This window comes from Megalobrama amblycephala, linkage group LG1 (genome assembly GCF_018812025.1).
Source record: "Megalobrama amblycephala isolate DHTTF-2021 linkage group LG1, ASM1881202v1, whole genome shotgun sequence".
NCBI lineage: Eukaryota > Metazoa > Chordata > Actinopteri > Cypriniformes > Xenocyprididae > Megalobrama > Megalobrama amblycephala.
Window position 1 is genome coordinate 41,414,123 of NC_063044.1, and position 16,104 is coordinate 41,430,226.

Consider the following 16,104-nt stretch of genomic DNA (forward strand, 5'->3'; position numbering starts at 1 on the left):
AAATGTCTGCTGTCATTCCAGTTTATGTCATGGACGTTGAGCCTGTTTTTGAACTTCACGTGAACGCCCAGCAGATGGCGCTGCAATCATCTGAATGACTAATTTATACTTGCTGCTTGTTGTTGATATCAAAATGCTAAAACATAACTAAAAGTCACATCTACACTTAAAGGTACTACATATTCTGTAGAAATGTCTGATGTCATTTAAGGTCTACATACAAAAATAATGTAAGTTTTAAATATGTGTCAGTATTAACAGTATTGTTAAACAGGCTGATGTACTGTCTGTGAACTGTCCAAGCTAAGTTCTTTCCTGTTTAAGATTTTAAAACAAAAACATAGTGTCATCTATATCTAAATATATTATATATATACAGACTTTTTCTTGTTTTTGTAGAAAAAAACAAAATCTTTCTCAGACTGAGATATGAAATATATGCTCAGAAATGCATTTTTAGCAATACAAAAATGTGAATGACAAAAAAATTAATACATGACCTTCTAGAATATTTAAGGCACAGAGCCTCTATTTGTTGAATTTATGAAACCCAAAATTCTATGCAAACCTTTAATTACTAAACCGAAAGTTTCCTATTATTGGTGATACTTCCAAAGGAATGATACATTGTAACTGTACAGATGAATAAGCAAATACCTATCAATTGAGGTCCAGTTTTTTTTTTTAATGTATCAAGAATGTTTTTTCTTGGTTTATGTTAACGTTAGAATAACATTCCCTTCTATCATTTTGGAAATGTTATGAAAACATTATTTTGTAATATTTTCGGAACGTTCAAATTATCTGTTTTTTATGTATTAAGAACGTTTTTTCTTGGTTTATGTGAACGTTAGAGGAACATTCCATTCTATGATTTTGGAAATGTTATGAAAACGTTATTTTCTGAACGTTCAAAACACCCTGCCCCGCTAGAAATTTTACGTTCCCAGAACATTCTCAGAACGTCCCCACTGGTGTTAAGGACGTTGTCCAGTAATGTTCCCAGAACGTTCAGAGACGGTCACGATGTGGAGTTCTTTTAAAGTTTGGGGGACGTTATTTGGCGGACCATTCAGGACGTTCTCTGAACACTTAGGCAAACCATATTTTATTTTTATTAGAGAACATCCCTGCTGCCCTTGTCAAAAAAGACAATTAATAAAAGTATCTGCTCAAACAAAATCTAATTTTTCTTAAATGTCTTACATGCATGAGCTAATGTAACCACTGTATAACTGCATCAGCAACTACACAGTTACTGTCTTTAAATAAAGCAACATGCAGCAGAAAATCAGTGTTTCTGGCTCATCACTGACTGAAGCACAGGCTCCACTCTCCAGCACAATAGTGACTTCACAAAACTCAGATAAAAGAAACAACATTAAACACTAACAGATCTCTCTAGATCTCTGCATCTCTGCACTCATTACAAACCACTCTGACTTTATTTCTGTCATACAAATCTTCTTAATGAGGTGTTGATGTTTTATCAAAATTTATAGATGTCACTGTTATGGAGGTAAGCGCTCGCTTTAGTTGGGCTCCTGACCCTTTGACATTTTGATTATTTTCCCCCCAATTGTAGCAATTGTGTTTTTAAAGCATTCATTGCAAAATAAATTGTGAGAGAAATCTGATCGAATGGATTTGGCTGCTCATCGTTGATGATTTTCTCATCATACAGTGTCCTTATTCTCTGGTCTCTGAATATTGTATTTTCTTTTATGTTGTTGTAGTCATATGATAATGTATAAAATCCTGTCCTGTTTTGAAAGTTTTTATTATTGGGCAGAAATTATTCAGACAGAATCATGTAGACTCACACAGACATCAAGATTCTGCGTATGATCCTCAACAATGGTGACAACATTTTCAGATAAACAGATTAACTCTGAACATCACAAAACAAGCTACTAGTCACAAAAAAGACTAGTGTTTAGTGTCACCATCGTTGAGGATCATACGCTGATTCATGATGTCTGTGTTAAAGTTAGAAAAAAAAAAAACCTGCTCAAAACTCTTGTCAGTATAAAGAATTAAATATAAAAAAGCATTAATGAAACTAACAGTTAATACATTCACAGTTTGAGGCTTTAGTGATGATCAGTGAATCAGGACACCACATGATGACTGAATCACCAGCACCAAACAACCCAATTCATCTGATCAGAATTTCTCTTGCATTTTTTGCTATAACTAGCATGTCTTGATAACACAGTTAGCAGCCAGAGAAAAACTAATGTTATTTGTCAAGAATCAAGAGCCCTTCTAAAGCAAATGCTCACCTCCATAACGGTGACTTCAAACTTTATTATTTTCTATAAAAGACACACGTAGAAGGCAATGTTCTCTTGACCTTGTTCAACTTTGCCTAAAAGTCCTCTAAAAGTGATAAAAATTCTGACATTTTACAGAACATTTGGGACATAAACGTCCTCTTTTGGTAATGAAAGTGCTGCAGTTCAAGGTTCCTTATATGACTTTAGGGGGACATTCCAGTTTGGGTAATTTTATGGTCACATAAGAACGTTCAAAACATTGAACTTCAAAAACATTTAGCAAATATTAATAACATCATAAAGACGTTACGGCTACGGCAATGTTGTTCTAAGAACGTTTTCTCTCAATGTTATGAGAATGTTCTTTTATTAAAAATAACATTGTGTGGACGTTCCTTGAACATTGTTCTCACAACGTTTTCTCTATATAATGAGAACATTCATTAAGTACAGATTACAATGTAAGGACGTTTTTTATAAACTTTGTACTCAGAACGTATTATGATAACACTATGAAAACATTCAGCAAATAATAATAACATTAAAAGCATGTTCTCAGAATGTTTTTGCTCAACATTACGAGAACATCAGTCAAGTACAAATAACGTGATAAAGACGTTACAAGAACGTTGTTATGAGAACGTTTTTGCTCAACATTACGAGAACATCAGTCAAGCACAAATAACGTGATAAAGACGTTACAAGAACGTTGTTATGAGAACGTTCTCATTCAACATTACGAGAACATCAGTCAAGCGCAAATAACGTGATAAAGACGTTACAAGAGCGTTGTTATGAGAACGTTCTCATTCAACATTACGAGAACATCAGTCAAGCGCAAATAACGTGATAAAGACGTTACAAGTACGTTGTTATGAGAACGTTCTCATTCAACATTACGAGAACATCAGTCAAGCGCAAATAACATGGTAAGAACGTTCCAACAATGTTGTTCTAAGAATGTTTTCTCTCAACGTTATGAGAATGTATTTTAATGAAAACATTAAAATAATGTTCTTGAAACATTATTTTAGGAATGTTTATTTCTAACATTTACATAACTTTTACATAACGTTAGTGAAAGTTATGGAAACGTTCCCTGTTAACTGGGTTGTTATCATGCCTTTAAAATTTGCATTTGCAAATGTGACTCAGGGTCACATTTGACATTGTGTGTGAAATTCTGTACAATAATAAAGAAAAATGAATGTCAATAATAGTAATCCATGATGACCTCTTCGAACTTGGGTAAAGTTGGTTTTATATTCGCACATTCGCACATCCATATTCAATAGCCTTGTTAATCACACTACATTGGACATTCAGTGGACATTCACAAGAAAATATGCCATTAAAACAATACTTGCCTATTTTGATCGACTGTGAAAAATGTTGTAATTTGACAATCGTTGGTTGTCGATATCATTTCGCTGCTTAAAATTCGCAAACATTAATTTATTGCACATTTATTGGAAAGTCTGAATTTATCAGAAGTCCGAATGTGCGAATATAAAACCAACTTTACCCAAGTCCTCTTCGAGCATTTTAGTCACTACTCAAAGTCTTTAGAAACAGTGAATCCTAAATTGAAGGTCTTGAATTTGAGTCTAAACAAACTGTAGCAAAGCCCCACTAAAATTAAGTTTTTAGCTGACTGAGGCGGCCAAATATGGATCAGATTCCGATCAGAGAATCAGAAGTGGAGATTCTTGATAATGAAGCATTTATTTACAAACTTGAATATGCATCTGAGGTATGCAACTGTGATATTGTCTACAAAGGAAATAAATATAAATACATTTACAATAATATTCATATAACTTGATTGTCTCATTGCACTAATTCCTCAGTAACATAGTACCAAAAATATATTCAACATATGCCTATATTAATAATAACAATAAAGTTAACAAAAATACAGTACTAGACTGAATATTATGTTACTGTAAGCAATTATATAAACAAACATTCGCTGTATCGGCTCGTAACACTAGAGCGGATGGTGCTGACTCAGCAGATTGAGATCGGCAGATTACGGCCGAAATAAACGGTAAACTCGAACAATATAAACATCAACAATCACCAAACACATGCACAACATATACTAATAAGATATAAGGGTATAACAATACTTACAGTTATCGCATGAACGCATTACACAGAGCATAATAGCAGCATAAACATGGATTAACCAAGCGGCAACCTCTCCCAGTTTCTCTTGAGGCCAATACGGAAGTGACTTAAACTGCAATTCATCGACTGGCCGCTTGGGACAGGCTCCAAAGGAGAGCAGAAACTCATTGAGTCCCATGTTAAAATGCCCAACTTTACAGCAGAAAAAAACATGTTTACAGGTTGGTACAAATTGTAGTTTTGGTCTATACTGTTGCCCTTCATGACAACTCTGAGGGGGGTGAATTTTTTTATAACTCATCCGTTTAAATTATATTAAGCCTTAAAGTTCTGCATAATTAAGGGCGTGGTCACTTGAGTGACAGGTGGATCGCGCTGCTGTCTGTGAGCCGACACCTCAGCTAATTCTAGCCGTTGAATTTGGCATCTCTGCCGTGTTTGTGCTTTTTTTCGGGATTATTTTATACAATTATAAAATAATATGGTTTGCTGCGTTAATGGTCGAGACAGATGTGCGTCTGTGTACATGTGCTCGCATGCGGAAGATAAACAGAACACACGTTGGATCGTCTTGGCATTGGCTAAAAGTTTGTTCGTGAGATTACTATGACTATGGCTGGAGAATATGCCTCTCAAGACACCACAAACTCCGACACTGCTTGGATATTATAACTAAAACTGCTGCATTTTGGACGCGGGCTCATTTGTTTGTGAGATATATGATCATATACAGTTTTACAACATAAACGCTGCCCAGGTTGCATCATTTGTTGAAGAACGATGATGGAGAGCAGATAATTCAGAAGAAATGTGATGCAAACAATGGATAATATATTAATATTTCATGGATTTAACGCTTTTGTGGACAAAAAGTACTGTTTTTTTTTGTTTTTCAATGGACACTCATGGACATTTTACCCAAGTGCAACGGATTGGATTTATTTGAGATTACTATTTCATTATAAAGGTATGAAGTCCCGTGTGATTTTTTGTTTTGTCACGTGCAAACCTGACACAAATTACAATTAAGTTACTGGTGCTGGAGCATATCATAAAAAAGACGCCGTAGATTGACAGTAAACCTTTATATTTTTTTAATGATATAACTTATCTTTATTAACTAATAAAGATAAGTTATATCATTCGAATATTAATATTTTAGATAGTATCTCCTTTGCCTGCTAACATGGTCACGTCGAGCTAGGCAGGCATGGTTTCAGGCAACCATGGCACCTCAGTTCAACTACGTCCCGCCTCTTTGTCCATTTTCAGTTATCCGGGAGTGACGTGCGGTGACGCGCTGCTAAGATGGCAGCGGCCTCATTTTCGCCTCAAAACTGCTCTTCAGAAATCTACAGGTGACGTAACGGACACTACGTCCATATTTTTTTACAGTCTATGGGATTAACAGTCATCTTCTACCGGTGTGCGTCACTAATAACAGGATGTACAGGAAACAACAACTAAAACATTAGTTCCTAGGACAGGCTTTCTGACACAAACATTTGCATAGATCTTATTACTGGCCATATTTCTTTGTAACTGTAAAGGTTACATACAGAGATAATTCAAAGTTTCAGTTGTGTGCAGCACAGCTAAACAGACTGATAGGAAGTGTCTATTTGAATAATGGGTGAGAAATGCAAAGAAGAGGCCCATGTGGGATCTTGGCCAGTGCTGTGGGGGAATTTCAGCGCTCCACATTCATAAGGAGCTTGTTCGGTTCTGATGCTCGTGCTCCATTGTCCTTCTGTGCTCTTTGTTAAGCCTTCAAAAGCTTGATATCCATCATCACTAGGTGTGACGCTGCCATCATGGAGCAACAGAGAAGGATAAAGTGGATTTTTACTAGCAATGAGATTTTTCACAATGAACTTTTCATCAGAATCAGCATCATCTGAAAGGTTTAAACTAACATCTGCATCATTTCCCTGGTTCACAACACTGTTGAAGCACTGATATCCATCTTCCAAAGCATCAATAGTGGGAAAGTTAAACTTGCTATTGCTGATATCAGCGCTCATAGAGGAGTTTTCCCTCTTGTCGGATTGACTGCTCAGCTGCTCCAGGAATGAAGAATCATTAGTGGCCGATTCCAAATACGTCATGTTGCTGAAAACCAATGAGCCAGAGCAGTTGCCCAAATCTCGGTTTGCGCGGTTGTGTTCTCTTGAGGAACTCTTGACTACCATCGTAGTGCCCTGATTGCTGGGTGTGTTGCTGGTAAAAAGAAGGGATTTGAAATCCTCCTCCAGGGCATGTTTGACGCGTGATGAGACATTGATCGGACTGCAATTCTCCTCGTCACTATCAGAATCAAAGCCGGCCTGGCCGCAATCGTCTGCCGCCGACTCAACACTGTGGGAACTTTTCTCATTGGTTGCATCTACTGATGTCGCTGAGATCCTGTAGAGAGACAAACATGTTGAGGCATTATTAATCAGATCAGATTATCAATCAGATCTGACATGTGTTTCTGAAGTTCTTGGGAAAACTTACAATTTCTTTTCCTCCTGAAAATCCAGTTTTGGAATCTCTACATGGATTGTGGAGAAGTTCATAATGGAAGGAGGCAAAATATGACCCTATTAAACCAAAGTGAAAAAAATTACGGGTTATTGAGCATATAGATAACTATTTCAAGATGAAATAAATAGTTAACCAACAAACTGCATATCTTTCTCCCACCTTCTCCTCTCCAAAACTGGCATCTACTTTTGGCTTGGAGATCTTGTCCCACCATTTTGTCTTCATCCTGTAATGAGGAAGTAAAGTGTGTCAGAACTGAATTTGTCAAGGATTCACAAAGGAATAGCAAAAATGTGAAATGTAGAATGATGGCGAGACACAAAACAGAGATCTCACCTCAAAACGCAGATGAACATAGCACAAATGATGAAGATTAAACCAACACACAGAGGTGGAACCAACTTTCTGACCATTTCATTTGGAGATGAGGCTGTGGAGCACATATAGATTGATCAGGATTATGAAAGAGCATTAACACACATGCAGGAATGAATCTGAGGACAAAATAGATAGACTTACGGCTGGTGAACTCAACTGGTGCGCTCTGGTCACTCAGTATCTTGTGTCTGTTATAGCTTGTGCTCATTCTTGCTGTCAGAATGTAGTCAGTGTTTGGCTGGAGATGTTTGCTCACAATATCATAGAATCCCGCTGAATTTGACGCATTGCTGTACACCTGTATGGACAATTTTTATTATTATTCATTTTTACAATTCATCTATATGTGAATATCTGTGAATATATTTCATATCATCTATATATCATATGTCCTCTTCCTTACTGTTTCATCTTTTCCTTTAATCCTATAGCTCAGATGTATTTCCAAACTGTTTTTTAAACTTCCTGTAGAATTCCTGTACTTGTCATCCCAAGTTACATAAAAATTTCCATTTTCAGTCTTCTGCACTGATAAAACTGGTGTTTTCGGTTTGACTGCAGAAAATGCGTCAGAGAAGACTGGATAACACTTTTTTATTTCAGAACATTCAAAAATAATGGAAAAAGCCTAACAAGAACATATAGACAATAGTTATACTCACTGAAATCCTCTGTCATGAATGTTTTGCTTAATAAAACGTTTGTTCCTTCCAGAAGTGTAGTAGTGAAGTTCTCTTCTAAAACAAACCCTTGTACTTCAACTTTACATTCACAACTGAGACTGTGATGACTTCTCTTAAAGATGCATGTATATTCTTTTAACCTGAAATATAAGAGTTAATCATGTCAGTTGACTGCTAAATGAACAGTAATTACATTTTGTTACAGTTACAGATGAACTGAACAAACACTTACAAATCAGTATATGTGATATTGAGTTTGTATCCAGAGCAACTTATGGGGCCGTCAGACTCCAAACTGCACTTCATTTCTGTCTCAAAGTCATTGAAACACTTTAAGTCCTTCACTCTGGGTTCTAGAGAGATTTTAGAGATGGGAAATAAAAGACGGGGTGAAATCACTATCACAAATGACCAAAGTAGAAGTTGTTTTGTTAAATTAAAAGTTGTTTTGACAACACTGCGTAAAAAAATAGAGTTCCCTTTCGATACTACACTCGTACTGCGTCGTCTGCCTTTTAGGCAAGACTCAACAGGGGAAAACTCCTATTTTCACTGATTTCTGAAGCCTTTTTCAATTCACATTTATTTGTATAGCACTTTTCACGATACATATCGTTTCGAAGCAGCTTTACAGAGAATGCATGTCAACATCACAATTTAAAGATCAAGATCTTTTTCAATCACACAGTGAAATTGCATGGCCATTGGTTCGTGGAGTTTCATGTGAAGCCAATGGTGAGCGAGGCCGCCAAAATGGGCAGGGTATCAGGCTATATAAGATTCATTCTCCTTCAGTGACACAGCAGCTAGAATTCGCCGCTGATCAGCTCGCCGCTCTGCAGCAGCAAGATGTCCTCCACGCCACTCTCAAGCAATCTGGTCAGTGCATTGCTTCCGAGCTGCCCACAGTACCGAACTGAGCGCATGCTCACAGTGTTTTTTCCTTCTGTGGCCGCAGTTGGATTCTAAAATAGCTTATTTTCTAGAGTAAATTTCCTGTGGCGTTGTTTCAATTGTTGCACCAAAAAATGTTGAGCCCCTCTACACGCTGATGACGGGCACAGTGAGTGTGTGCAATGTCTGGGGAAATCCCACGCAGAAGCCGCGCTCACTGAAACGAACTGCTCTTATTGTGAGAGTATGAGTCTGGCCTGCTTGCGCTCGTGGATAGCATTCTTTTCAGAATGCGACTCTGCCCCTCGTGCCCTCCCGGTTGTTTTTTCCCAGGAACCTGTGAGGAAAAAACAGTGGGGGGCAGAGGATCTCAGCGCTCGGATGAGAGTGAGCTCACATCGGCTCAGGTCCCATGTGCCTCATTTTCTCCACTGAAAAAGGAAACGTACAAATCTTACCATTTTCCTCAATTTATCCTTCAAATACAGTGGTAATTGTTTGAAGATCTGCGATTATAAAGTAAGCTATTATCATTGGACCTCTTCAAACTGGACAACGGACCATTCGACCACCGAATCCAGCAGTGTCTTCCATAATATCGAAGTTAAGTGTGCATCACTGATCATCGTTCTCACTAAAATATTTTGTCATGAGATCTGCAGTTTAGTTTAAAGAGGAATTATTGTGCTCCCAGCGCTCCTCGCTGTCATTAAAACAGCGTGTCACAGGAACAGTGATCGAAAGTAGCACATCTAAATTCATCTACTTTTTGTTTAACTTCTTCGTAATGACTGCGTAATGTAATTTCAGTTCTTATCGCCAATAGTGAAAGTGTAATATTAATGTAAATGTGTATATCAAATAAAAACATGAGTTTCCACGCAAGTTTAAATCTTTTTTATTATTATTTAAACTGTTATTGTGAATATGCACTGCATTTATGATTAGGACTCATAATGAGGATTTAAAGTGGTTTTCCTTCATCTGCCGTCAGTCCCTCAGCTCGCCGTTGGTGTTGCTCTGTCTCTAAAATGTTCGTATGCATGGGTCAGGGTTTGTGTGGAGGTGCGCAAATTTTCCCGTCAAGTTTGTTTTTATAAATCACAACTTATGCGTAGGAACTGGCGTATGCACTTTCAGGGCCTGTTTTGTGCGTAAGCAAAGTTTTATAAATGAGGCCCCAGGCTATTTGGCGTTCGATGGCCAGCCTGGTGGTACTGGAGCACCACCTGTGGCTGAACTTGACTGAGGTCAAGGACGCGGACAAAGCTGTCTTTCTTGACTCTCCTGTCTCCCCCACTGGTCTCTTTGGCCCTGCTGTTGATGGGTTTGCTGAACGCTTCACCGCCGCGCAAAAGTCGTCCCAGGCCATGCAACACTTCCTGCCAAAGCTCTCCAGCTCCTCCACTTTGAGCTGACCTAAAATTACCCCAATGCAGCAGCCACCTAAGCATACGCCACCTGCTACTCAGCACACACCACGGCCTGAGCACAGACAGCGCTTGCACACCGCTAGGCAGCACCCCCTCCAAAGCGACAGGGACCCTGGCCCAAGATAGTGCTGGACCCTGCACCTCAGAAGTCAGTCTGATGCCCAAATAAGGAAGAGGAGGAGGCCGCGCAGCTGGACCACCCTCCAAAATGCCTTGCTCAGTTTTCCTGTCACCCCGTTCAGTTCTGGGTACTCAAAAAATGTGTTTGACGCCTGCACAAAGCTTCTGTTCGGGCTATCTCTGGCTCCCCGCACTTTTACGAAGTGCATGGATGCGGCTCTCTCCCCTCTGAGACAGATGGGCGTATGCATACCCAACTACCTCGACGTCTGGCTCATTCTGGCCAAGTCGGAGGCGGAGCTAGTGTCACACTGGTCCCTCCTCCTTTGCCACTTAGAGTGCTTGGGGCTCAGGGTCAATTTTCCCAAGAGCTCATTATCTCCCAGCCAACATATCTCGTTCCTGGGCATAATTCTCGACTCGACCTGCATGAGGGCCTTAGTCTCGCCAGAGCGATCCCTGGCCATTCAGCAGCTCACCGGAAACTTTTATGCCCGGAACCTCTCTGCCACTTAAAGCATTTCAGAGGATGCTAAATCTCATGAGCTCAGCATCACCAGCCCTGCAGTTGGGCCTGCTCCGTATGCGCCAACTGCAGTTCTGGCTGACACCACGGGTCCCACCCCAAGCCTGGCAGCATGGTTGCTACTCGCTCAAGGTGAACCAGGCATGCATTGCAACCCTGGCTCCCTGGCTCCTTGCTGGTTTGAATAGGGCGTGGCTGTAAGGACGACGTGTAAGAGGAAAGTCGTTTTCACAGACGCTTCCAAGATGGGCTGGGGAGCTCTGTGGGACGGCCACCCGGCCTTCGGCACTTGGAAGAGCCAGGAAAGTGAGCTTTATATCAACCGCCTGGAGATGACTGCGGTATATCAAGCTCTCCAGTCTTTCCTCCCTCTCCTTACGGGACACCATGTCCTGGTCAGATCAGACAATATGACAGTGGTGTCCTTCACAAATCGCCAGTGCGGGCTCTCGTCCAAGCCCCTTTTCACTCGAGCAAAAACCACTCTAGAGTGGGCCCAACACAACTTGCTCTCACTGAGAGCAGCGCATGTTCAGGGCGTACTGAACAAAGGGGCGGAACAACCTTCCTTCAGAGGAATGGTCCACCCTCTCGTGGTTCAGAAAATTTGGGATGTCTTCGGCAGGGCAGAGGTCAACCTCTTTGCCTCAGAAGACAACTATCGTTGCCCAATTTATTTTTCAAAGACCAGGGATGCGCTGGCCCATGATTGGCCCAGCCTCCTCCTGTATGCTTTTCCCCCGATTGTTCTGATTCCCCAGGTTATCAGATGAATCAGGGAGGGTGCCAACAAAGTTCTCCTTGTGGCTCCTCTATGGAGGAGCCAACCATGGTTCTTGGAACTGTCTCAGCTATTGTCCATGGAACCATGGCCGATTCCCCTGAGACGAGACCTCCTCTCCCAAGCGAGAGGGACAATATGGCACTCCAGACCCGAGCTGTGGGATCTCCATGTGTAGTTTTTAGACGGGAGCCTTTAAACCTCCTTAAGAACGTCCTGAACACTATCTCACAAGCTAGAGCTCCATCGACGAGACGTCTCTACTCCCTAAAATGGTCAGTCTTTGCTGCCTGGTGTACAGCCCGGAACAAAGACCCATTTACCTGTGACATATTGTCTTTCCTTCAAGACTTAATGGATAGGGGCTGTACTCCCTCTACCCTTAAAGCAGGGTTGTCAAACAAAGGTGTCCAAACCAGCCTGCGGGGTGATTTGATCTATAATAAAAACAATAGAGATGCACTAGTCCACTGGTCATAAATCCAAAGTTTTTTAGTTTTATTTTGATCAATCTTTATTCTGGGCTTGCAAACAAAGTGCTTTGTAATAATTTTCCAAAATTTAATTTGTGTGGAAATATTTACTAAGCCTATAAACAGGACGTCAACACAGGCACATGCTGAATACCTACACAAAGAGGAGAACAGACGCGCCAGCAGAGAAAATACTGTACCATGCACAAGCTCACTGTTCACAAAAACAGGAAGAATAATAAAAATATTGAATTGGGGTTGATATGAATGTATCTCTGAAGGGAACTGTCTTCAGAAAAGTTTTGATGGCTTTTCCTCTTATCTCCATATGAAGTTATAGCCACGCAGCACTGCTTTGTGTATAGCAGTAACCATGAAAACGCTATATTGCCATTGTTCCATAAGCGCCACCTACTGTCAGAGAATGAATTTGCATTTTCATTCAGTCCGTCTGCAGATTTTGTTTTGTGCAGGTGTCTTATGTAGCGTAATTTTACAAAGATAAAGTCAGACCATGCTGTTTATGCTGTTAATCTTGAAATTATACAATTTAAATTAAAAACAACTGCTGATGCTCATCTTTGTTGGGATTGTGATAAAAATGTTTGCCTCTAATATCAAAGAGCTACAAATATTTTTTGAAAGAATAAACAACAAGTAAATTTACCAGTATCATAATCAGCCAATTTGCTTCTTAAAAAATTGGAATTGGCCACGAAAAATCAAAATAGGTGCATTACTAATAAAAAAATATTTAAAAAGCATTATTTTAAAAATCTAACAGTTTTTAATAACTGTGTCTGTAAAAACAAAAGCAGTTTTAAGGAGCAGTGTACTGGTTTTCTTGCAAATTAATTTGTTGCGTCATCAGCTGCACTCGAGGTATCTACCCATATGTTGTTAAAGTTTGGTTATTTAAAAAAAATATAATAAATATTAATAAAGCAAGATGCCCCATTGAAATATGTGAGATGTAAAGTTTATTTAAACTGCATACACGGACGATGTGTGTGCAACAGAGCATGCACAAGCAGAACCGAAGACTTCACTTGGTGGCAATACACACAGTACTGAGCACAATGTGCAGTTGTTGAAGAAGAGTGTGTAAAGATCTATTCAAAAACAAGAGGAGTACACTCAGAAGCATGCCTTCTTCACCGTTTTTGATTCTTGTTCTCTTGGTGTATCTTCTGAACTATGTTGCAATAGTGGATGCACTATTTTTCTTCTCCGATCCTGCCCGGCGAATGTCCCGTTGATGATAAGATGTCTGGTAAAGAGTACAGAAAAAATTGTACTGCGCATGTGTCGAACTCGGTCATCCATGCACATACGTGGTTTAGTATACTTTGAAGGATGCGCGGACGCGACTGCGCGCGAGACGCGTCCGGGCACGAAAAGTGAAGTATACATGGGGATTTTGAGCACACTTCACTTCACTTCTTGGGCATGGTCCATGGGTGTTTCCATCGCGGAAATCTGTGAGGGGGCCGGCTGCGCCTTGCTGTACACGTTTGTCTGGTTTTATAACCTAGATGTTCCTGCATTACAAACACATTTCTCTCTGCATAAGCTTCACCAACGTGACCAGCTTATGAACCCTCGTCAACGGCCCTGACCAAGTCCGGGTAATAATGCATTTTTCTGTTCCCTATATGTGCTCTAGGCCCCATGGGGTTCCTAGGCTGTATGGGAATGGGAGGATGACTACAATGTCCTCAAGTCCCTGATCTTTCCGGGATACTTTATACTATGTGCATCCATGGAAAGCCCTTCTCAGTGCTCCGTTTGAATGCTCTGTCGTCCCCCCTTCATAGCATGGCGTGATTGTATTGTCCCCGTTGTGTCTTACCTAAAAGGCAGACGACACAGTACGAGTGTAGTATTGAAAGGGAACATACTCGATTACTAACGTTACCTCGGTTCCCTTAGATACGAAATGAGTACTGTGTACTTTGCTGCGCTATTCGTAGGACGCCTCATGTCGTCGCTAGTCTAATTAAATCAGTCTGCCATCTTGGTGGGTTCGAGCGGGCTCGCTCACCATTGGCTCTGCCGTACCGTAATTAGTTTATTCACATGCAACTCCACGAACCAATGGCCGTGCAGTTTCACTGTGTGACTGAAAAAAGGCTTCAGAAATTGGTGAAAATAGGAGTTTTTCCCTGTTGCATCTTGCCTAAAAGGCAGACGATGCAGTACTTGTTCTGTATCACACACATACACACACACACACAGAGCAAAGCAGTTGAACATGTGGATATTATTAAAGTAACAAAGTCACATACAGAACAAAGGCACATTCTTAACAAAACAAACATTTACCATAACAAAGTGTTTGGCAGATGAGTGTGAGGATGATCTGACAAAGAAGAAATGTGGAAAACATCCTGTACGTCCTATAAAAGCACACAAATGTAATCTCATACATCTTGAAACGATTATATATAGCCTATGTAACAAGATAAAATGTTAAAATAGCATCCTGACAAAATGTAGTTTTCATACCTTTTGACTGTAACTTTCTGACAGTTCGTTGCCTCGTCCGTAAAGTAAAAATAAAAGAAAACCAATTTGCCAGTATAACAGGGAACTCGTCAGAAGGGCGTATCGAACTTTCCTGGAACTCACGTAGCCGTTCTACTGTTCCACTGACTGATTCCCACCCTGCGCGTGACGTTCCTGACGGGCGCGCGTTCACTTTGATCTAGCCTCTACCACAGGAATAGGAAAGCACACCAGATGAATTCCACGGAAAACAAACAGAACAACTACCAGATAAACAACATTATTCTTCGTTATAATTTGGTATTTACGAGGTAGTCTAACATAAAGGAAATTATTATGCAAGGCTCACAAAAAGGAAGCGCAAAATGAGACTGCATTTCAGAGAAATATGCAAGTTCCCATTACTGTACTAAGTCTCATTTCAGTTTCAAAATGTCGAAAATGACTGTTAATAACTGAGTCTGAAACCTAAGTGATTATATAATTTATTTTTACATCTTTGCAACACAGTTTTAGGAGGGCATACATAGTTTTATTTTTTAAATGTTTAAAAACATAAGCAGCTTATGATTTTTTTTTTATGTATATAAGTGATTATAGAGGGAAAAAACTTCCAACGCTGCCAGCTCCCTCTCTCCAAGTGACGCCTTGTGGTTGGAAACGGTATGGAATTATTTTGCAATAATATACAAAGGCCATACTATTTGTCTGGCTATCACCAGACCAAGCTCAATTTAAAATTGAACATTAGTCTGGGGAGTTTGCTATGTATTTCCTACTGCACAAGAGGCATGATCAACGAGCATTATTCATGCAATTGGATAGTCCTTCAACCAATCAGATCAACGATCCGGGTGATGTACTTTTGCAGAGCGATGCGAAAACTCCAGACAGGTTTAGTTTGTATTGGTTTGTAGCATTGATCAGCGGTTTGCAGAAGCAGCAATGGCATCGAGCGATTTTTGCAGGTTGTGCAAAAAAACATGAAAGTGAGTGATATTTACACTCAGTCGAGTGATTTGTTTGCTAAACTAAAGAAGTCATTTAGCATCGTTGAGAGGTTAAAAGGAATTGGATTGACGGTCGTGCGAGAGACGTCATCGTGTTATACCCGCCCAGAGCCATAGAAAGAGCTCTGTACCCGCCAATAGCGAGCAAGGTGGATAAGCCAGTCTGTGATTGGTTCCCGCAAAAGTGTAACAGATGTAGCAGAAATGAACGGGTTTCCAGACTGAGTTGCCGGGCGAAATCAAATCGCCGGCAGATCAGGCTGGGTTTACCCAGTCTACCATACTATGTGAATAGAGTTACTTTAGGCACGAGATTATACAGCATGGCATTCAAGCAATATCCCAGCAAACACAAAA

At 40.0% G+C, this 16,104-nt stretch overlaps 1 protein-coding gene across 2 annotated transcripts; it reads right to left on the reverse strand.

Moving 5' to 3' along the window:
- Positions 1–5,215: 5,215 nt before the first annotated feature.
- On the reverse strand, positions 5,216–15,144 carry LOC125270120. 2 transcript variants are annotated; one of them, XM_048193382.1, is made up of 10 exons: positions 14,738–15,144; positions 14,555–14,628; positions 8,235–8,355; positions 7,982–8,142; positions 7,723–7,874; positions 7,461–7,617; positions 7,278–7,371; positions 7,101–7,167; positions 6,912–6,997; positions 5,216–6,818 (listed from the first exon to the last, which is right to left on the reverse strand). In XM_048193382.1, exons 2-10 carry the CDS (start codon positions 14,616–14,618, stop codon positions 6,008–6,010), a joined length of 1,713 nt encoding a protein of 570 aa, XP_048049339.1. In that variant the 5' UTR covers positions 14,619–14,628; positions 14,738–15,144; the 3' UTR covers positions 5,216–6,007. The 2 variants fall into 2 exon arrangements, with proteins under 2 accessions (XP_048049339.1, XP_048049346.1); XM_048193389.1 differs by lacking the exon at positions 14,555–14,628.
- Between the last annotated feature and the right edge of the window lie 960 nt (positions 15,145–16,104).

Bases quoted from the DNA above. Each gene is read 5' to 3' on its own strand.
- LOC125270120 (XM_048193382.1), bottom strand. From the start codon at position 14,618: ATGTTTTCCACATTTCTTCTTTGTCAGATCATCCTCACACTCATCTGC. The intron at 7,875-7,981 runs GTGAGTATAACT...CATTTTCTGCAG, and splicing joins ATTCATGACAGAGGATTTCA to TCAAACCGAAAACACCAGTT. The intron at 7,372-7,460 runs GTAAGTCTATCT...TGTGCTCCACAG, and splicing joins ACCAGTTGAGTTCACCAGCC to CCTCATCTCCAAATGAAATG.